Source organism: Chamaea fasciata, unplaced genomic scaffold, assembly GCF_029207755.1.
Source record: "Chamaea fasciata isolate MVZ Bird 193981 ecotype frontalis unplaced genomic scaffold, bChaFas1.0.hap1 SCAF_15, whole genome shotgun sequence".
NCBI classification, from domain to species: Eukaryota; Metazoa; Chordata; class Aves; order Passeriformes; family Sylviidae; genus Chamaea; species Chamaea fasciata.
The window spans coordinates 12,876,437-12,898,074 of record NW_027094100.1 but is presented as its reverse complement, the minus strand read 5'-3'; the positions used below and the strand labels follow the sequence as shown (position 1 = coordinate 12,898,074).

The window sequence follows — 21,638 nt, the reverse complement described above, 5'->3', positions numbered from 1 at the left end:
AAGGTTCTGTTTTTCTGTTTTGAGTGCTTAGAAATATCAATGCTTTAGCAAGGCCAACAAATTCTCTCTAAAATCATGGGTAGCAGGTGCAGTGCATGGTGGTGACTGGCATGAAGTCTATTGTCTCTCCTACTTCTCTGTTTATGTCAGTCTGTAACTCTTTTTGCTCGTTAGGCTTATCACACAGCTTTTAATAGTTACAGAATGTATTTGAATTACGTTTGAAATTCAAATTTCACACAAATAGATGCTTGTTCTTGTACCAGTGTTTGTGTCTGAGCAGTTGGGGGGAGGGGACTGGTAGTATTTCTTACATATTGCGTGCACTCACCATGTTCTTTCCCATTGCAGCAGGAGTCAAAGGAAGAGAGTGGATTGCAAAAGAAGAGAACAAAGCAGCCAGATCGAACGAAGTTTGCTGCTAAAAGAAAAATTGCACGTAGGTCTCGATTGTGGGGCTGGGGAAGTTGTCTGGTGCTGAGCAGCTTCTGCTGTTTGTGTTAGAGATTATTTCCCTTGCAGAAATAGCATGTGACATGCCTGGGGATGCAGAAAAGACCCTTCACAGGGCTAAATTTTGCACTTCCAAAATAAGTGTGTGAGGATGTTGGTACCTCACTGGGTTCAAAACTGTCTGAGGCTGATCTGAAAGCGCCGTCAGTCACAAACTGCTTTCCTGTCCGGGCCCCTCTGCTCCTGTCTGTCCCTGAGACATCACAGTGCTCTGACCCGACAGCTGCCGCTCAGGAAGGATCTGAGTCGCAGCTGACAGTTCTCTGAAATCATCAGCTCACAGTGTGGGGGCAGCCAGAGCACCAGCAATGTTGGGCATCATGAGGAAGGGTGTTAAGAGCCAGGGATTTGGTTGATGTCATTTTGCTGTTACATAAAGTATTGGTGCGCCCTTGTCACAGCACTGTGTGCAGTTCTGGCCTCTGCATATCAAGGACACAGTGGTACATCCAGAGAAGGGCAGCCCAAGTCATGAAGGTGTGGAACAGCTGCCTGGTGAGGAGAGGCTGGAAGGCTTGGGGCTGCTTTGTTAGGAGAGAACGGTGGGATCAAAGTTCCCATCAGGAAGGCAGTGCCTCAGCTGAGCACAGAGCTGTTGTTTACCAGCTCCTGGGGTGTATCAGTGGAAATAGCAAGAAATAGACAGGTTTAAAATGGGTGAAGGACAGTAATGCTTCACACAGCATGGGGTGAACTCCTGAAAGTTTGTGTCACAGGAGGTTGTGGAGAGGTCGGTAACAACAGCTTTAATAAGGGATTAAATGCATTCATAGACAATAAATCTCTGAACAGATGCTAAAGGCTGGGATGTTCCTGCTCTTATTCTGATGTACAGGCAGAAGGGCCCACTGAGCATGGCCAGTGTACCTCTGCTCCCTCTACAGCCCCACGTGTTACAGCAGCCATGTCCCAGAGCATCCCCACTCGTGTTCCTGTGCTCTGTGAGGCCGTGCTCTATCCAGCACGTAAAGTTCAGGACGCTTTAAAATGGGAGAGATGTTGCCTCCTGAAAAACCCAAAGCAATCATTGAACAAAATGGAGCACGCCAGTGCTCTGCAAGCAGCAGCAGTTGGGCTTGTCAGTCCTCACAGGGCTTGTGTGAATTAAATTGTTTTTAATAGAGGCCTAAGGCCATAGCACAGAACAGCCCAGCTCTTTGTGGAAGCTGCAGCCCACTGTGCATGTCTGTGTTGAACAAGTAAGATAGCAAAGTCAGAGAGGGGGAAAGAGTTCTTTTTCTTATTCTTCTTTTTCTCCCAAAGGAAACAGAACAGCAAATTAAAGCTGAAACCCCCCTTGGAGATGCCAGTAAAATGTGACCAAGCATATGCTGCTAAGAGCAGGGATCTGCTGAAGTTGGATATCCTCGTTGCATCATTGAACATGTAGGATTTCAGGAGCTGGTGCTGTGCAAAAGGTGTTCAGTTTGCTCCAGAAAATCCACAGGAGACAGGGCCGGCTCTCCAGATGTTGTATAACGGAAGAGTTCTGTCTGCTGTGTTTCTGGAAGTGGAAATTATTGATAATAGTTTTTCTTTTCCTGGGGCAAAAGCTGCCTTTTTTGTTGCTTACTGTGCTCGTCTGAGTCTGGGGGTGCCTGTCACCGCACGGTCAGAGAGCAGGGGCTTATTTAAGCACGTGTGATGGTGGGGCTGTTCTCATTTGTGGGAAGCTATAATTAGACTTTTGGTGTTTGCTTTTAGGCAAATTAAGATTTGAAGTAGTAATTATTTTTCCCAGTGTCTTTAAATAAATTCTTTGAATTGCGAGGCAAATTGGTCTTTTGTAAAGATTGGGTGCTTCTGGGTAGAGCAAGTTCTTTCTCCTCAAAACTGGAAAATTTTGGATATTGGCAGGCACTCGTTATAGAGCGTATCCTCTCTTTTTTGCTTTGTTGTGGTTTTATTCATTTTAACCTAAAGCCATAACTAAAATATATCTGTGACGTTTCATCCTGACAGGATAAATGGAAATACAAAACCTAAAGAAGTCTCTCTCTCTCTTTTTCCGGAGGAAGTCGGTGCTTTAAAGCACATTTGAATGTTTTTATTGTAATTGCACTTTGGATATGTAAAAATACTGAGATCCCTCATTTCTGTTATTTTTGAGTAAATCTCTTATTAGTAAGTGTTTTAACTACAACTAGTGGGGTTTTGCATCTGATTCACTTTGCAAATGTCAAAATGGAACATAAATCGCTTTGCAAATTGTCGTATTAGCATTTTAAAAGGCTCTGAAATGGTTTAATTTGTTTAGGGCTGTTTCTCTCTGACCCCTCCTTCCCATCTGCGGGTCTCTTGGATGCCCTGGTCCCCAGAGAGGTGCTGGGATTTCCTGCCGCGTTGGGATGGACATGTGACTTTGGAGAGGATTTTGGAGTGTGAGATGCAGAGTTCCCCGTGCCGGTGCTTCCCCCTGGGAATGAGCTCTGCAAGGCAGGCGAGTGATGAGTGTGAGCCGAGCATCGGTCCAGATGGAGGAGGGTCGTTTCCCCCGGGATCTATGGAGCCTCCTCCACACACTCTGAGCTCTCTCCCCAGCTCTGTTTGCACACAGTGGTCGGGGGCTAACGCAGCAGTCTGGGTTTCTAATTATCATAAATTATGACGGCTGCAATCAGCATCAAGTTTAATAAAACACACGGTGCTGAGAAGTGATCAGTCCTGGAGCATGAAATACCGTCAGCTCCACTTAAAGCAGGTCAGGTCTGCTGGAAGTCATGAGCAGTGCTGTTCTTTGCTCTCCCCACAGTAATGCCAGGTGGATTTAAACTCGAGTTTTCCCCATCTCCAGAGCACCTACTCAACTGGAACGTGCACTAAGTGCATCTTGTTTGTCACTGGTTTCTTTGCCAGAGGCAGCATTTGTCTGGCACATTCCCTGTCCCCAGAGGGGAAATTGCTGTGCCAGGGAGGGAGAAGAAAACAAAATGTACAGCAGTAACTCGCCAAAAAATGTTTCTTTTTATTAAGCTTCATGGATGTTGATAGCCTGAACTGGCAAACACTCAGGCCCCTGTTAAAGCACGTGGAAAGTCGTGTGTTGCAGGGTGCCGATCATGTGCACCAGTTTTCCTGCACATGTCTGAGTTTGCAGGATCTGGCCTGATTGCTGTGATGGTTTGGGCAGGAAAACAAATCAGCACACACTTTCCGGATGCTTGGAAGGTGTTTGGTATTATGGAAAAAGAAAGGAGTGTACTAGCAGTGGATGTGGTCTGTGGTCTGCATGACGCAGTGGTGGTTGGTCAAAGGTTGGACTCAATCTCAGAGGTGTTTTCCAAGCTAATTGACTCTGTGATATGCTGTTTAATGCTGCTGTTCTTGGGGCTGGGAGCTTTCTCCAGACACTGGACTGTGCTTTCCATTAAAGGATGTTTTTGGTTTTTTTTGCCCTGGTCCCTCCTGGCTGTAACATCATAGAGTGACTTTGTCCAAGGACAAAAGATCCCCACGAGCCCTGAGAGCGCTGCAGTCTGCTTTCCCTTCAACCTCTTTCTTAATTTTCAAAGGAATTACCCCCCCACCCCCACCCTGACCCAAACCAACAACCTGAAGCTAAGTGCTGTTTTAGTAGGACACATAAAGGAATCTGAAGGTAATCAGTCCAAAAATGCTTCAGATCCTGCTTGGGTGGGGGAGCACGAGGCTTCCATCATCCATGAGCTGGGGGAAGGGCAGAGCGAAGCTCTGCTCCATGGATGCTCCTGGTTGCAGCAGTGCTGTCATGGACAGGCTGCAGTATGGCCAGAGCACGGCTGCACTGCCGTGTTTGGGTGGCAGCTGGTGGGGAGAGGATGGGATAGAAAATGGGAGCCTGCAACTTGTGAATACATCTTTATCCAGGGAAACGCCTGTCTCTGGAGCTGGCAGCAGCGAAGGCATGTTTTGTGCTTGGGCGGCCTCCCTGCTCAAATGGCATGTCTTAAAGATGTTGTAGCCCGTCAGAGAGCGCGAGCCTTTGGTTCATGCATGAGATGGCGTGTGCAGGATTCTGCCTGGAGGAGGCAGCGGGTTCTGAAGGAAATCTGTCAATTTGTTTCGAGTGAGAAGATGTATTTTTCAGCTCCTGAGAGTGCTGTTGAGTTGTTTTTCAGGCTGCACTCCATTCTGCAGGCATTGTATATTTTAAGCAGACTGAAAGTGTTGGATTGAATCTGAGTAAATAAGTGTTTTCCAAAGTAACTAACTGCTTTGTTTCTACATAGTCAGTCTAGACTTCTGGTTTGATTGGAGCAAGGAATATTTCTGGAATAAATTTTCTGCTGAAATAGCAGTTACAACTGTAGGAAACCTGTTTCCCATGCATGACTGACTTAGTGATGCAGTGGAGTGGTGATGTGAGCAGAAGGGGGATGTATGCATGTGAAATATCCTCTATAATACCATCAAGCAAGTAACATTATCCTCCACAGAGCTTTCCACCTGCAGCTCGGGGTGAACAACATGTAGCTCTTTTTCTCTTTGGTAGGTCTCCTGTGGTATTGCAGGTATCTGTGTCAGAAGACAATGAGGTGTGCTACTCAGTTAGTAAAAAAAGTGTCTTAAAGAAGATACGTTGTTTATCCTACCTTGCTGCTGAGCCTCTCAGATACAAAAATGAACCCACTTGAGAAATCTGTCCTTTTCCTCTCTACTTGAACATGCATTCAGCAGCTGCAGTGTGTGTTGTTTGATGGCAAATAAAATGTCATGTTGCAGTTAATATACTTGGGGAATGGGAGCTCAGATTGCTGTAGAAACCTGAGGTGAAGTTCCTGACCTGAGTTACCTTTCTCATTTAGTGTTGCCTGCTCCAGTTTTGGTGACACCTTTTCAGGATGGCTGAGGTTTAGATTATTTTCTCTGCATTCCCCTTGGGGAGGTGGGACTCTCACCCATTTCTCCCTACATGCTGGATATTCACTGAGTGTTTATATACACCTGCAGCTGTGACTTGACATTATCCTGTTTCTTCTACTGTAGAGATGACGGAAGAGGAACAATTTGCACTGGCCCTGAAAATGAGTGAGCAAGAAGCTAGACAAGTGAACTCTCAGGAAGAGGAAGAGGAGGAGCTCTTGAGGAAGGCCATTGCTGAGAGCCTTAGTGTAAGTGCACTTCTGTGAAGAGGCTCACTAGGGTTCTTTAGCAACATTGCTGTCTGTGCTTGTTTTACCATACTGCACAAAAGAAAGTTCTACATGGGAGGGGGAGCGTAGATATCCCCAGCACAAATTGGAATGTCAGCAGCCACAGAGTAGTTGCTTTGTACTGTTCCTAGTGAGAGGGACATGAAGTCTAACCCCAGCTGTCCCTATTTTGAGATGCAAAGTTCTAATTTGGGATAGGGGGATCTGCAGTCCAGGTGATGGCTGCCAATGTGCTGGGGGAGCCCTTGGTTGTGCTGTGCTGATAGAGAACGTGTCTGTAGGAGAGTCAACCTTTTGTTTTTCAGAGCTGTCAGCCCTCAGACTCGTCGACTGCAACTCCTCGGCTGTCAGTGGAAGCACTAGATTCACAGGGCCAAAGTCAGCCTGCTGAGAAAGAAGGCTCTGAGATCCTGGGAGGCCGGGCATTCTGCCCTGACACCCCTCCCTCTGACTGCAGCTCCCACTCACAGAGCTCCAGAAGTGATGGGAATGGACAGATGGATGTCGCCTGGAGCCCCTTGGTAGTGTTGAGGAGGTTAAGCCAGGAAATCGTTGAAAGCTCACTAGTATCCAGCATAATCGTGTCTCCAGGGAAGGGCCAGCCTGTGACAAGGTCAAGTGAAAAGTCTTCCTCACCAGCAAAAAGTGATTCGAGTAAAATGTTACCCAGCACTCTCGGAGAGGACTTCATGTCTTTGAGTCCCACCTTTGGCAAGGTGGCTTCAGGAGGCTCCTGGCGTCTCACACCTCGGAGACTGTTCAGCAGCCCCTCCAGCTCTTCTGAAGCAGCAGGCCATGAACCAAAAGAGCAGCTCCTGCCCTGCACTGGCCATTCTGTGGGAGAAGCTGGTACTGGGAGCTCAGCCACACCCGGGAAGAGCAGGACCACAGAACAGTGTGACAGCCCGAGGAGGAGTGGTGGAGGAGCAGGTAGCAAACACAGCTCACAGCCTGGGCACGCTGCCAAGGTCTGTGTTTCCACAGAGCAAGCAGAGCAGAACGAGGGGTCTGGCAGTACCCCGGATCTTTGCACGCTGACTGCGGTGGAGGAGAAGCACAAACACGAGGAGGCAAGAGACACAGTGCACTATTATTGGGGCATCCCCTTTTGCCCCAAAGGGGTGGACCCCAACCAGTACACCAAAGTCATCTTGTGTCAGCTGGAGGTTTACCAGAAGAGCCTGAAGCAGGCTCAGAGGCAGCTATTGCATAAGAAGGAGTTTGGTAACCCAGTTGTGCCCAGTTCTTCCTTGAGCCAAAATGAGCTTGGGAAAGGAGAGGAGATAAGCAGGGAGAATGGGATTGCTGATGGTACAGAAGATGGAGACACAGAGGGACAAGAGTCTGAAAACATCACCTGGCTCCACCCTTCAAAGAGGAGGGAGGCAGAGAGTCCAGGGCACAGCATGGAAGAAGAGAAGAACTCCACTTCTGATGATGAGCCAACTACCAGCTACTGCCAGGTAAGAGCTTCACCACTGAGCAGAGGTTGAGCAGCCATGCCCTTCTGTCCTTTTACGGTTCACTCCCTTCTGCGAAGCAGGCACTGCTATTTAATAGCCCTCTTAAATTTAGGGACTTCCTCCCCCAGCCACACAGGTGACTGTGAAAGGGAGAGAAGTGTACGGGCTGTCACCCAGCTCACACAAGACAGGGGTCATTGAGCAGCCTGGCAGTCATCATTAGTGCTCTAGAGACCGACACATCCAACTGATCCTTCTCAGAAGGGTGCAGCCTGTCAGTGTGTCAAGGCAGAGGGCACAGAGGTGATACTGACCCACCACCAGCTCTGGTAAACCAGTTTATGAACCTGTGGCTGTGTGGGGAGCTCTGGGTTTCCCTTTGCAGACAGAGATGTGGATTTGTCCTTGCAGCCCAGCCTTTCCTGTTTGCCCCTCCATGCTCGTCTGCATCCATCAGTGCTTCACCCTTGCAAGTGCTCTTTTCCCTCGTGGCTGGGAGAGGCTCTGTGTGGTCACAGGCATCTTCTGCCTGCCCTGGTGATCCCTGTCCTTGTCCTAGTGTTGGCCACCTTCTCTCAGGCTCGGGTGTGCTAGACACTAGGTGTCAGCCTCTGTCTCTGTCAGGGCTCTCCTGCTGGAGCGGAAGGCAGCTTTCTGTCACTGCTAAGTTTAAACAGATTGCTAGTCAGATGAAGTATTTATTACTGCTGTATTTTAGGTTTGTGTCAGCCTTTTCCAACCCTCATTTTTCATAATGACTTCACTCCCGGATCATTGTATAACTTTATCTTCTCTATGACTGAAGCCTTGGCTCTGTTGTTCCTGTTTTCAAGTGTATTTGATCATTTACCCTGGTGTTAGAAAGATACTTAACTTGTTTTGTGATATTTATATTCTGTCTTGTAATATTGAACACTTAGGAAAAACGTCATGTCTGCATTTTCTGGTTGCAGAAAAAGAGCAGAGCAGCCTGTGCTGAAATGTGACTTTTCATGACCGTGCTTTGGCTCGGGCTTAGCAGATGGAGATTTAAACAAGCCTTAGAGGTGATCTGCAGAGGAAAGGAACTGACTTGTGCCCTTTTTCATTTCCTTAGGATAGATACAAAAGACCTGAGAGGTTCTTAAAGCAAACTGCACTTTTTTTTTTCTGTAGCTTTTCCTCTGGAAATTAAGGTGTTATAATACTGGAAAATTGGGGTGACTGGAGGTCTGCGGATGTGTACTCTAAAGCCCTTGGGAAGCTACAGCAGCTGGGAAGGGCATGAACTTTTAATCAGTACTGAAAATTGTGTGGTATTTTTTAAAATATTATCTGTTTAATGCTAATACCTAATTAATTCTTGGAGAGAAAAGAGGTTTTAATGGTGCTGAGTGGTAACTCATAACTTACTGCTCTTGACCATGGGAGCTGTCTCAGAGCCATAGCTGAGAGATGTAGCCTTTCTGATATTTTTAAGGTGAAAAAATAAGGGAGAGGGAGCAGACTTTACAATTTCAACCCTGGCCCAAAAGTTGCTAGTCTTCTATTTACAGGAGAGAAAATAATTTCTAAATGCCTTTTCATCTGCTTTATCACACCCAGCATGCGAGGTAGCTCCTTTCTCTCGCTTCTCTGTGCAGTCGCACACTGAGGCCAGAGCAGGTGATTTACTTGCAAAATCGATATGTTTGATGTTTGCTTGTGCCTTGTCTCCATTTTTTTCCCTCTATCAAATACAATTCCACTGGCAGTGACAAAGGAGGGGCCCAGAGCTGTCGTGTCTCCACCTTGCTGCATCTCTTGGAGACCCTTTGCTGCCTGTGCTGCCCTGGGGCTCCCCCAGTGCCACCAGGGCTGCTCTGCTGGTGGGAGATCTTAGGCTGTGCTGAGGGTAGAAACCCTCCTTGAGGACTCAAAACTGTCCTTGAAAAAGGGCATGGCCTCATGCCATGTGTGAAATGAAGGTGCTAATGATGTGCTTGAGGGAGGCTGCCTGTACTCCTGCCTTGAAACCTTCACCTGGAATGGGCACAGACCTTCCACCCTGGCAGCAGTCAACTGCTGCCACTGCCTCCAGCAGCCAGGGGATGTTCGCACAGAGCAAATCCTGGTTGTCGGGAGATCTCACAGCCTGTGAACCTGCACTAACAAACTTCAGTGCTAATAGAATCAATTTCTTCAGAGCCTTTCAGATAAGGTTAGGGCACTCTTGGTCTTTAAAAGATTCAGAGGGAAAAGACCCAGTTCTGGAGATTCAGAGTCTGGTGACCTGAATTAGTGCCATATTTTATAACAGATGTACAAGGGAAAACAGAAACATGGATGAGTGTTCATGACCAGGGCAGAGGCATTGTTAAGCAATGCACAGTTGAGGACAAAGACAAGTAAAAATAAAAGAGGAGGTGTGGTATTTTATGTTAATGATTAGCTAGGCTGCAAAGAAGTAAAGAAAGCATAGATAAAACAGGATATTTGGGGGTTGGAGTCACGTTAGGGAAATTTGACAGGAGAGGCCTTGATTTGGAGCTTGCTGTGGAAGTATATCCAGGAGTGGAGTGATCGAAGTTGAAACCTTTGGTGGAAATCATGCTCATAGCATTTGATAGACTCAAGGAAGAGGGAGGAAAACTCCTTGGGTTTCTTTGAGACCTAGCATGGAAATTGTAGGCCTGATCTCAAGGACTGCTAATAAACCGTTGTAATTCCACCTGATTAGAGGATGGCAAGTGTAACATGTACACTGCAGAAGAAGAAAGGGATCTGGGTAATGACTGGCATGTTAGCCTGACCTCGGCAGTGCATAAGGCTTTTGAACAAATTTTAAAGGAAAGAACAAGTGGAGTCGTAGAGCTAAATGAAAAATGGGATAAAATGCACACAGATTTTCCAGCTGTAGATTGTGCAGGTTAATATGTTCCCTTCCTTTGATGGGACAGCAGATTTCCCAGGCAAGAAGAATGCAACAGATTTTATCTCCAGGAAATTTCAGAAAAGGGCTTCTCGTGGTCAAGCATTAGCTGTACCAGTTGATCAGGTCATTCTGGCTCAGGAAAATAAGTTTTAAAGTGAAGTAGGTGTGGGCTGCTAGGGTACCTGGGGGAGTGCAGAGGACACTAAAAACCTTGGGCTGTTTCAAGCTCAGCACAGGTGGAGGTGGAGAAAAGCTATGATTGCTGCCTGCAAATACATTGAAGTGGATACTGAGAATAGGCAGAGATGATGGGCGATGGAAGATGGAAGATGATGGGCACTGTTGGGAGGAGAGGATGGGCATGGACTGTCCAGGAACACGTCTAGGCAGCAAGGTAACAAAAAGTACTGCCAGGCTTTATTACAGGGAGCACCTTGCCAAAAGGAGGGATGGAGGGAAAAAGCTGACTAGTTCCGAATGGATACTGAGCCATTTTCAGATAAAAATATACAGCAGACTGGGTGCAATGTCATGGACAGAATCCAATGACCCAGCAGACCCCAGTCAGCTGTGCACATTGTTTTATATAACAGCAGAATTTTCTTTTCCAGCCCGCCCAGGTACTGCCTGCAGAGGATGTGCCTGAAGATGGGGAACCCATGCAAATTACACAGAGGTGAGTAGGATGTTCAGAGTGTGGGGCTCACAGGTTCTCTCTTGTGATATGGGCTCTTCCACTCTCCCTGGAGTATTTTGGGGTTCAGTTCCACCACAGCTCGCTGCAAGGCTTGCTGGAAAGGCTGGCTGCAGTCACTGCTGTTAAGCATCCCTGGAAATATATGCCTTTGGAGCAGCATGGGAGAGGTGGGGCACAGCTGAGGACAAGGGATCAGTTGCTGTTGTTACTTTATAAGATGTGCAAGGTGCATTCTTGTACAAGTCGAAGGGGTTGCTCCTTGCCCTCTGAAGCTCCGGTGACATGGTGCAGTAAAGCCATGGGGAGCTGGAGGTGACTTACAGCGATGCCGTCACGTGTCTGTCGGGGAAGGCGCACAGGCAGCACGGGGAAGGGTTTGCTGGATTTCTGTGTGTATTTTTATGTTCTTGCCTTACTGCTGAAGAGGAAAGCAGGGAGGAGGAAGCCAGACGGCACTGCCTATCAGCCAAAGATAGAGTGCAGTGCTCCAGAAAAGCCACTTCAGCAGATGACAGGTGTGGGGCAAGTCAACATGATTTTCTTCAGATTTAAGCCTACTCCTCTTTTCCTTTTTTTTTTCCCCTCTCCTTCCTGTGGGATGCAATTCCGCAGCAAAGGCTATGGAGAAGAGGGACAAATGGGAGAGGATTCAGGGAGCAAGTTACAAGAAAGGCCAGATAATGTCATGTTTTTAATTTGCCGGGTTTTATAATTTAAACCTGCTTTGGAACAAAACTGCCAACTTTCCTCTGATCTAACAGCATTTGGCCTGAGCAGTTAATATCAATATGCAGAGTATGAAAATCCCTCTTGCTTGCACCTTTATAACAAGCTTAAAACCTGCCTTGGGGAGCAGGAGGAACCTGCAGCTGCCGCTGCTGCCGAGGCTGATGAGCCTGTGACAGCTGAGCTCTGAGCTTGCGTAGAAGGCAGCGAGGTGTGCGCTCTGCAGCGCTGGCCTCCCGCCTGCTTAGGGTCTGAGAGCCCAGGATATGGAGGATGTGAAAGGAGAGGGACCTCTTTCCCTTGGTGTAGCTGGTGGGGTTAGTCTGGGACATTCCCCAAGTTGCCCAGGAGCTCCTGGCTGCCCGCCTTGGGGTGGGATGCACCTGGATGCAGGGGCCCCTCCTCGAGCAGCTGGAACATCTGCAGCAAGGCAAGAAATGGCTGCAGTCTTTGCAGTTTTTGCACATTAAGTGTTGCCATCTGGCTCCTGGTAATTTGCCAGCACAGACCTCTCTTGGGATGGCTCAGGCACCCCAACTGGCTGGCCTCAGCAACACTTAATAGGAAAACATGGCTCTGAGCTGTCTGGAGAGAGTGGAGCAGTTTAGGAAGTGCCAGTCTTGTGAAAAAATTGCCTTGCTTTCTGTGGGCTGCTCTCCCCACTTGTTCCACGCTTTGTACAGAGCATGGAAGATTGGGGTTTTAATAAATGATTATAGGCTTTGTTACCAGGAGATAGTTGGTGTAGCAAGAAATGTGGTTTGACTTCAAATTGATTAGCCCATTTTATAAATGTCATAGCAAGTTGTTTTGTGTGAGTTCTTTTGAAGAGAGCCCTGATGTTAGACACAGAGTAAAACACGCTCAGCCTGGATTCATAACAAATGCTTTGAGATGCTTTATTTAGAGAGAAAAGCCACTTGTGATTTCCTATCAGAATTTTGTTATTTATCATAAATCAGCTGTGGCTGTTCTCTCTTCTCTAAGGCCTGTGGTTGAGCTTAATAAATCTTGTGTTTGTCAGTGCAGGGATTCATGTTTTTAAAGTGTGTACTTGCATACTTGATCAGACTAATCAGAGAGCCACGCAAGGCGCAGAGTGTGTCAGCATGGGTGCCAGACTTACTCTGCAATGCCTGCCTGTGTCAGAAAGACACTGTGCAGTGAGGAGGGAGGAAAAAAAAAGAAGGAATCCAAAGGTCAAAAGGAGGGGAGCAATGCTGGGTGCTCCTCCGAGGAACCACCACGCTAATGCTGTAAGGACTTTGCTGCAGGGAAAATGCCTTGTGTCACATCCATGCTGCTTCTGGATGCTGTGCACAGGGATAAGGGAGAAAATGAGCAGTGTGAGGAGGGAGAGGATAATGCAGGATAAAGCAGGTCTGTCTTTCTCCTGTGAGGATTTCCTTCCCCAGACAGAAAGAGGCACAGTGCTGGTACCTGCATAACTCCCACAGAGAGTCCTACAATTGCGAGCAGGTATTTTTGCTCCCTTGACAAGGGATAATGACCCTTTCTGCCTTTCTAGAAGAAAAAAAATGTTCCCTTTGGGGCTTTTGCTTAGGATGGCATTTTAGACCCATATTTTGCTGTTATCCTGATAATTTCTGGCTGTCAGATATTGACCACTTGGAAATTATGGCATCGTCTGCTGTTCTGAGCTGTGTGAGAAAGGCAGGTCTCCTCACACCTATCGGATTGGAGATTCATGTTATATTTATATTTTGAACAGCATCTCCACAATGACCCCACTTGGCAGTAAAAGGAGCCCAGATACTGCCACAGAAAACTCTGCTGGAGAAGAGATCTCTGTTTGCCCAGGTAAGAGGCACTTGAGACTGTTATGAATTTTGTACCGAAAGTTACATGCTTAGGAAATTCAGAGAAAAGAGAATTTTCAAGTTATATGAACAAAACGAGATTTCCTTCCCATCTCCATTTTTCAAGGCTAAAATTATTCAGGTAATTTAGTTTGATCCCCCAGTTTTGGACCCATTTCCTCTAAGACAGTTCTGTGACAGGATTGCTGGAGACTTGCTGAAGAGACACCTGGGTGTGCATTGGACATGGAGAGGTCACTCAAAACAAGGTGTCTCTGCAATGCAATCAGATTTTCAGATTTTTCAGTATCAAGATAATGTGCAAAGCATGAGAGATGAAATAATTTTTCTTGTACATTAATTAAACATGTTTGGGACTAAGGAGTTTTTCTTCCTTGGTCTGTCCTACCGTGTTTGAGATTTTCTGGTGAGAAAAATAATGAAGAGACTGCTCCTGTTCACGAGCAGCTGTAGCAGGTTAGGTCATGGTGGTGCTTGGAGGCATATTTTGTTGCTAACGAAGATGTGGAGGTCTAAAGAAGGTGTGACTGTGAGACAGACCATGGAAGGGGAGCTCTGCTTGTCTCAATGTGAGAGCAGCTCTATTCTTGCTTTGTCTCCATCCCAGCAAGTGTCCCACGCACTTTCCCTGTGTCTAATCTCACTCCCCATGAAGCTACAAAGCTGCAGTGCCTTTATCCTCACACTACCATGCTGTGACTTTAACCCCTCATCTGGCTGTGTTGTTGCACTTTGTCTGGTAACATTTGTGGCACGTCTAAAGAATGTTTTGAAACTGTGAAAACTCTTAAAAAGCGTTAAGGACTAAGCTACATCAACAAGTGAGGAGATAGTTGGGGGTTGCAAACCTGTGCTGACATGGAGGTGTTTTTCTGCAGAGACACAGCCAAGCCCACTGGAAGCTGTTGAGGAGGAGAGAGGAGAGCTCTGTTCAGACAGCAGAGGTGCACCTTTGCAGGTAAAAGAGCTTGAAGTTGAAGGGTCCTGTTTCCAATCCTACCTTTTAGACCTTGGTTCAGCTGAGCTGTGCTGGCATTTCTCTTTGGATAGCTGGAAGCTTGGACTTCTGCTGTTTGGATCCTCACAAACAGTTCCCTCTTTGCTTTTCTCTACTGCTTCATATCTCCAGTCCCTTTTGGCTGGGGACTGCATGCAGCTGCTTCTGAAGCCTTTCAGTCCTATAGCTGGAGAGCTGTTATCAATTCCAGCCCATTCTTTTATATCCCAGCGCTGCTCAGCTGGAGGATGCCATCAGCGTGGGTGGCAGTGCTGTTGCTTGCCCATGCTCAGGGGTACAAGCTATGATGCTCAGCGATGCAGAGGGATCCCAGGAGCATTGAGGGGAATCTAAGTAAACCTCAGTCACTTGTGCTGTCACCTGCTTTTCCTGGTTACAGTGCTCTGAACTCCAGTTTGCTCTCCACATACCATATCCAAGAGGCTAAGAGGAGAGCTTCACCCAGAGTTCAGACTGGTATAAAGATGTGCTTGAAGTGTTGAGGGCTGGTAGTGGTTTTCAGGCCAAGCAGAGTGTCCTGAGTCTGGGAATCTTAAGTTTTGTGCAGTAATAGTTAATAGCAATAGTAAGTCAGTGGCAGGGCCATCCTCTTACCTCTTGCTGCAGATGTGCGCTGTGTGCAGCCCCTTTCCCCGTGTTGTCACACCTGCACAGCAATTGCTTTGCAGCTGTCACTGAACCAACATCTGACTTCAGTTCCTGCTTCTGATAAAACTCTCTTTGTCTATTAATTTAGAGAGCGATATCAAAGGGGTTGCCAAGTACTCCTCTGGTGCAGGGTACGTGAATACAGAATCATACAGCTCTTGACAAGAGGGTTCATTTGTGGAAAGCTCATTCTGGGAGTTTGCAGCTTGTACAGCACGTCTGCAGTTCCAATGTCTCATTCTCACAGGCCTCTTAATAAACCATCTTCTGCTCTCGTGTGCCTTTCATTCTGCAGGTATCTCTAAGCACTGCTCAGTCAATTAGGGACTGCAGCAAGGAGAGAGGCGGTCCTGGGCTGGCCACCAAAGCACATTCATGACCCATTTGGCTGTGGCCAGGACACTGCCCTGTCCTCTCGTGCTTCGCAGGCGTGTGTCTCACGCCTCTGGTCTGGGTGGCACAAGGTGGTGGGGAGTGGGTTCCTAGAGATTGTTTGACAACATCATGGTTGGCAGCAGGTCCCAGACCTCCAGGAAAACAGCAGAAACAGCTACCATGGCATCAGTGGTTTGCAGGAGCCAAGGAGAGACCACTGGGACTGACTTCTTCCTAGCAGATGCTGAGCCAGGACACAGGAGTCTTGTTGAGCTCAGCCTCTAGCATTGCTCTTGGCTGGCTGTTGGCTGCAAGTACTATGTCTTGTAGGCAATTTCCTCTGTTAAAAAGCAGAGGCAACTGTCTCTGGCTCTGACAGGGGTGATTGGTTCTGCAGTTGAGGTTTTCCAGACTGTTACAGCAAGGTTTTGTACAAGCAGTCTTTTGTTACAGAATGTTGCATTTCCATTTAAAATTAGTAATTTACCGCCGAATGTAGGCGGGCAGGGTGTGCAGAATTGGTGATCTCCTAAGATTGCTTTAAAAAAAGGCAGCTAGAAGGAGCAGTGCCTGCTGCTTTTCGCATCATATTTTTTATGTGTGTTGTCTGTGTAGCGCAGGTTTGATCTGATCATTCACATTTGACACATCTTGTTTTTTATGGCTCTTCAGTGTGATGCCCCACAGTGAGGACTTCACAAGATGTAATGACACTGAAATGTGAGAGAGGGGTACGAGTGTTAATGCTGTAAGTGATGTTCTTCAGCAGACTGTGTTTGGCTGGAGGAACTCTTGTGGCAGCTCCTCTGCAGAAATTCAGGGCAGAGAGCCTCCCTGGGAATGAGGGATGTTCCTGGGGATCACTGTTGTAGCCTTTCAGCTGGTTTCAGGGAGAAATGCATTTTGAGAGTCGGAATCTCAGTTTGAAGCCCAGTTCTGCAATTTTTGTCATAGCTCCTCTGAGTCAGTAAAGCACCCTCCTTCCCTTTAGGATATAAAAATCAGGATCAGATCCTCGTTTGGGAAAGGAAGTAATAAACCGAGTAATACAGCAAAGCGCTCCAATGGCACGGAGCATCTTGACTGACCCCAATTACTGCTTCCCTGAAATGATACTGTTGGAGGAAAGCAGACAGCAGTTTTGCTGTACACTGTCTACATGTCACTGCCTAGCTCTAAGAACAGAAACCTTTCCCATATTATTTTTCTATAGGTTTCTCTACATGGTTAATATTTAAATAGCTTTTCTTAATGGTTGTGGGGAGGGGAAGGTTTTTTCTTATATATGGAAAAGTCTTACAGCAAGCCTGACTAGGCAGAGATGCAGTTATGAGTGAGATGGCTGCAGTCTGCTGCATTTGGGAATGTCTGTGGCATAGGGAGCAGGCTGGATCTCTGTCGGTTGGTAGTGGTGCACCTTTGCAGCCGTGTGACCAATGCAAAAAGAGAGCGTCCGTAAATGGTAATGACACCCTGAAAACGTACAAGTGCTGTGACATTCTGCCCTGGCGAAAAGCCTCTGCTAATAATTTTGTGTGACACAGATTTTTAATGGTATTGCCTCTCTCCTTGATCGGTGTCCCCTCTCATGACTGCTCCACCCACCCCCTCTATCAGGGAGGAGCTTCCAGTGATCTTCGGGCTTCCTAACACCAGAGCAGCCTCCTTTCATCCTGGGGGAAGCTGTGTTCCCAGACAATGCTGCCTGTGTAGCATGGATCATGTCCAGAAACTGATGAGCACAAGTCAGGTGTTGAACTCTTGCTTTGCCCCATGAATTTTCCATCAGTTTCGGTTCTGAGATTTCCTGATTAATGGAAGCTTTGCTGGTTTTCCACTGTAGTGCAGGTGATGTTTGCCTTAAACGGTGTGCATGGCTATGCAGGGAGTTTCACCATGATTCAGAAGGACATGTTGCCTTTGCAAGAAGAATTAGTTATTAGTGCAGTGCAATTTATTCAGCCCGTGGTGTTGTTTCTGAGCACTATGTGATGAAGGAAGAATAAAACTTTCCAAGAAAATCTGAGTGTGCAGGACGGTAAGTAGCTACCAGACAGCGTGGAGCTCTGCACCTAAGCAAAGAAAGAGAAACAACCCTGTGTGGCTAATTTTTCTTCTTCTTCCTTAGGTTGGTGGGGATGAAGATGCTGGCAGAACTGTGTCTGAGTGCAGTCCCACAGCTGCTGCCTGTGTGTCGTGCCCTCTGTGTGACCATGGCTTCCCAGCTGATGAGATTGAGGTGCACGCCATGTACTGCAACGGCATCGCGGGACCGGAGCCTGGCGAGGACACTCCAGGTCTGCCAAGTGCTGCTTCCACGTGTTTGCTCCTCATGCTCACCCCCTTTCCCTCTTGTTACTTGGCAGGCAGGTGCTGCAGTCTTGTTTCTCTCAGGATATTTGGCGTATGGGGAGGTCTTTTCACTCTGCTTTGTTCCATCTCCACGCTGCCCAGGAGAATGTTACTGGAGGCTCTGGTATTACCAGCACCTCCTGCACAGAGACATAATTTCTGATTGACTTCACACAATAATTCACCACATTATCAGCTCCTGAATATTACCCCAGGATCTAGTCCTGGATGCTTCAAGCAATACTCATAAAATGTGTCCATTGTGTGCTTTGTTGAGGACCTGCAGAGAATGTGGCAGTGGTAGAAAATGGAAGGCTTGAACCATGTGGACAATTGTCCTTCAAGGCTCTTGAGAGGGGAGAATGTTCTGTACTGCTCTGAGAATGCCTGTGCTCTGCATGAAGTCTGACATTTGTATGTGCAAAAATGGCCTGTTCAAGTGGCAGAGACTGCAGAAAAGTTTCCCTCTTGTTTCACTAAAATTGCAAAATGATAACTATCAATCTGGGAATGTGGATTTTTCTCCCTCATGTGAAGACTGAGGCATAAAGTACAGTCAGAATGCCCAAATTAATCCTCTTTGTATTCTTTTTCATATCAGTTTTCCATAGCCAACCTTTGTAGAGCTTAAGTGAACAAATACACTGGTTGGTTATCAACATATTCAGTAAGTTGTGTTTTAGCTGCTGCTTGAAATGTAAAATCTGTGTTAGCACAATGTCAGGTAATATCAAAGTAGTAGCTTGTAATAAGATTAACTTTTCAGGCTGTGAATATGTAATTTTCAGTTACATACTGGGTTGTTAAATGCAACCTAAATCTACAATGTTTAAGCAATTTGAGCAAATCAGAGCTAGTTCAAGAACTGTAACTTCTGCATTCCTCTAGCAGGAAAAAGTTTCACCAAGTAATCTTAATGCAGAGTTGATGTAGTTTTAAAATAAAAGATTCCTGCTGTACTAAATCTTTGAGGATGTAACATGGGTCCTGTCAAGATAACAGGAGTCAGAGTAGAGGCTGATACTGGCTGGTGCTTAATTTTGGTGGAAGGTTCTCTTTACAGGCACAACCCAGCTCCTGATGCAAAGCATTTGGCTCAGGCAAATCCCAAATTATCATAGTTCCTCTGCCATCCTCAAGACTGATAAAGGTCTTATTTGTGCTACAAAATGGAGCAGAATTTTTAGTGTGCCTTTTAGTGGGAATGTCTTTGGCCTTGTGGTGTTCTGGTCTCTGGTGTGGCTGGACTGTGAGTGTATCCATTGATCCTGGGGAATCCCGACTGTGATCAGGAAAAGGCTTTGAATTCTTTGGCAGTGCAAGGGAATTTGTTCTTTTCTTTGGTCTTGGCTTTCAGCAGGACAGAGTTCAAGGCTGGCCTCTCCATTCTGCTTCCAGGCTAGTCTCCTTGGGGATGTTTGTAAGGGTAGTTATTTTGGAATTGCTACTCTGCTGTTCCTGCTTGTTCAGAACAATCCCCCTGTAAGAAAACCAGCCTGGAATAAAAGGGATTTTGCTCTGCAGTAATGGCTGTAAGCAGAGCAACGGATCTGGGACAAAATCACAGTAATTTGAGTTTTCTATTGCCAGTTATTCTAGTATTTTCCCTGTAGAGACCAGGCTCTATTAGCCATAACAGTCTAAGACACCTGTGTTGTTTGCACCCAGACTCTTTGCATTACCATGGGCTTCCCAGGCTTGGGCAGAATCCTGCCTGCCTGTGGGGCTCTGGCTCGTGGGGCACCTTGGGCTAGTTTCCAACAGCTGTTGGAAGGCAACTGTCACCCAGAGGGCTCCCAGCTGCTGGGCTGGTCTGTGGGATTTGGGTTGAATAGGCAGAGATGATGTTCAGCTCTGAGCAGAGGCCAGACAGTAGCATGGCGCAGCTGTGCAGGTACAAAAGGACTCTGTTTCTAGGGATGTTACCTTGGCATCCACCACTAGCACAACATCCACAGGTAAAGCTAATGCATGGGGAGAAAAGGGATGTGAGAGAACTGTCTTCTGAAGCAAATGCCAGCTCCTGTGTGGGTCCAGAAGCTGTTTTCTACTGCTGCAGCACTGTGTGCTCTTGGCTGGCTGCTGGCTTCCTTGGGAGCACAGCAACAACAGCCTTGTGTGAGAGAAGTCAAAGTTCTGCCCTCTAAGCCATGCCCTGATCTGTTAAGAAAAGTTTTCCTTTGGTGCACTGGGTCAAGGGTTCCTAGTCTGTCTTCAGATTTATTAATTGGACTTACTCCTGATGTCTCTAGAATTGCAGTCCTGCAGACTATAGCTGTCGGTGGTTTTCATTTTAATACTACAAAAGGATGGGTTCTTGCTGGTTTTACTTCTCTTCTTCCTTCTTCTAATCATGCACCAAAGTCTCTGTCTTAGGTCTCAGGAGGCCAGCTCAGTCTGGCTGATATCTAAGGGCAAGTTTTCAAATGAGCAGCTGGGCAAGATGAGCTACAGTTGCTTCCCTACGTACATGGTCACCCTGGCTGAATGCCCAGACCACCACATACCTGGGCAGCATGAAAATCTTATCATGAATTTCCACTTTCCTGCAATCTGAGTAAATAAAAAAGAAGAGCCTGATGTTAGCTGCTGTAGCAGGCTGGGGAGGGCTGAGGTCCTGGGTTTCCAGCTCAGTGACTGGTGTTAATTCCAAGTGAATGAGTGGAGCTGTGGAGCTTCTGTGCCAGCTCCCTCTTTCTTCATGCACTCAACTGAAGGGGCTCACTTGTGTAAGAGGGCTCTGCTGGAGTCACTGCATCCATCGCCCACTGCTGCTGCCAACGCAGGGATCCGCTGGTCTCAGTCTGGAAGCCAGTCTTGGCTGCAGCTGAGTACAGCAAATACTCTTGGGCTTTGTGACATACTCAATGCCTCTCACCCTCCATCTGCATGCATCCGACATTCTCAGTTCCCAAGCGAGCCCAGGAAAATGAGGATTTGGTATATCCCTTCCTTCCAAAGGCTCAAATGCAGTCTTGATGCAGCTGTCAGTCTTCAGCAGCGGCACTGGTGCCGTTAAAAAGCTCTTGACATCAGTAGAAGTGGCACTGATACGGCAGAAAAGAGTAACGAAATGGGTGCAGGGGAAAACTGCATGGCTTCTGAGAAGGGACAAGATGTCATGAGCCAGACACTAATAGGTCCTGCAGGGAAGTGGCACAGCTGGTAGTGAGCACAGGGAGCTGGTGGATCGAACCACAGGTGGGCTGAGCAGGAAGGTGAAGAGCTCAGTGGCTCTGACCTCGCAGCTCCACATGCCAGCCAGACCTGGCAGCCCCAGGAGGTGCCTGGGCTGAGTGTGCTGATAGCAAGGCCATACTGGGCAGGGTTTGCTGCTCTTCCCCAGGGTGAATGCTGGAGCCAAACAGGCCAAGAATGACTTGTCAACCAGAAGAAATGCCGAGCGAGGGAAAAGGTTGTTCTCGGGCCACGGAGTTTGTCTGACCCAGCAAAGAGTATTGCATTTGGGAGAGTTACAAGGCTCCTTTCACACAAGCAGGTCAGCACTGCTCTGTGGTGGGGATTTTGCTAGTGGCAATTCTTTTCCTCTGCTCTGAACCCCTTTCTTGGGGGCAACCAGCATGTTTTGGCAGGGGTTGTGCCTCACCAGCTGGCCCTGTTCTCTCTACTTTGCTGCTTCTTCCAGCAACACAGCTGAGGGTCTCCTCCTGGGCAGCTGCAGAGCTAGTCCCAGACATCTCTAATGGGCCCATTATGCCAGATGTGTTCACGGCTTTTGGAAGAAAATAGAACTGATTAACACCTGAGCTGGTGCACAAGGCTCGTTAAGGAATATTAACGAGCATACGCTGATTTGGAGAGCAGTTCTCACCACGCTGTCAAATATACACATTGGTTGGGTTCTTGGGAGGCTGGATGGCTGGGGGTGGGGGTGGCCATTGTTACCAGTCTTCCTAGTCAGGCTGCCACTTCAAATCTGGGCCAAGCTATGTTAAAAAGAGATGTTTTCTTTAGTTCCT

The 21,638-nt window shown here is 47.2% G+C and overlaps 1 protein-coding gene across 9 annotated transcripts in view; it reads left to right on the top strand.

Annotated features, from left to right (window-relative positions):
* The window catches only part of UIMC1 (ubiquitin interaction motif containing 1), a 39,824-nt gene that overhangs the window by 12,285 nt on the left and 5,901 nt on the right, over positions 1-21,638 (top strand). For 8 of the 9 annotated variants that reach the window (XM_066196939.1, XM_066196942.1, XM_066196940.1 and 5 more), the window contains 7 exons: positions 352-439; positions 5,479-5,603; positions 5,951-7,108; positions 10,613-10,677; positions 13,157-13,245; positions 14,144-14,223; positions 17,435-17,603. In XM_066196939.1, the coding sequence (XP_066053036.1) occupies positions 352-439; positions 5,479-5,603; positions 5,951-7,108; positions 10,613-10,677; positions 13,157-13,245; positions 14,144-14,223; positions 17,435-17,603 (1,774 nt within the window). The remainder of the gene's footprint in view (positions 1-351; positions 440-5,478; positions 5,604-5,950; positions 7,109-10,612; positions 10,678-13,156; positions 13,246-14,143; positions 14,224-17,434; positions 17,604-21,638) is intronic. The other variant, XM_066196941.1, reaches the window with a different exon arrangement.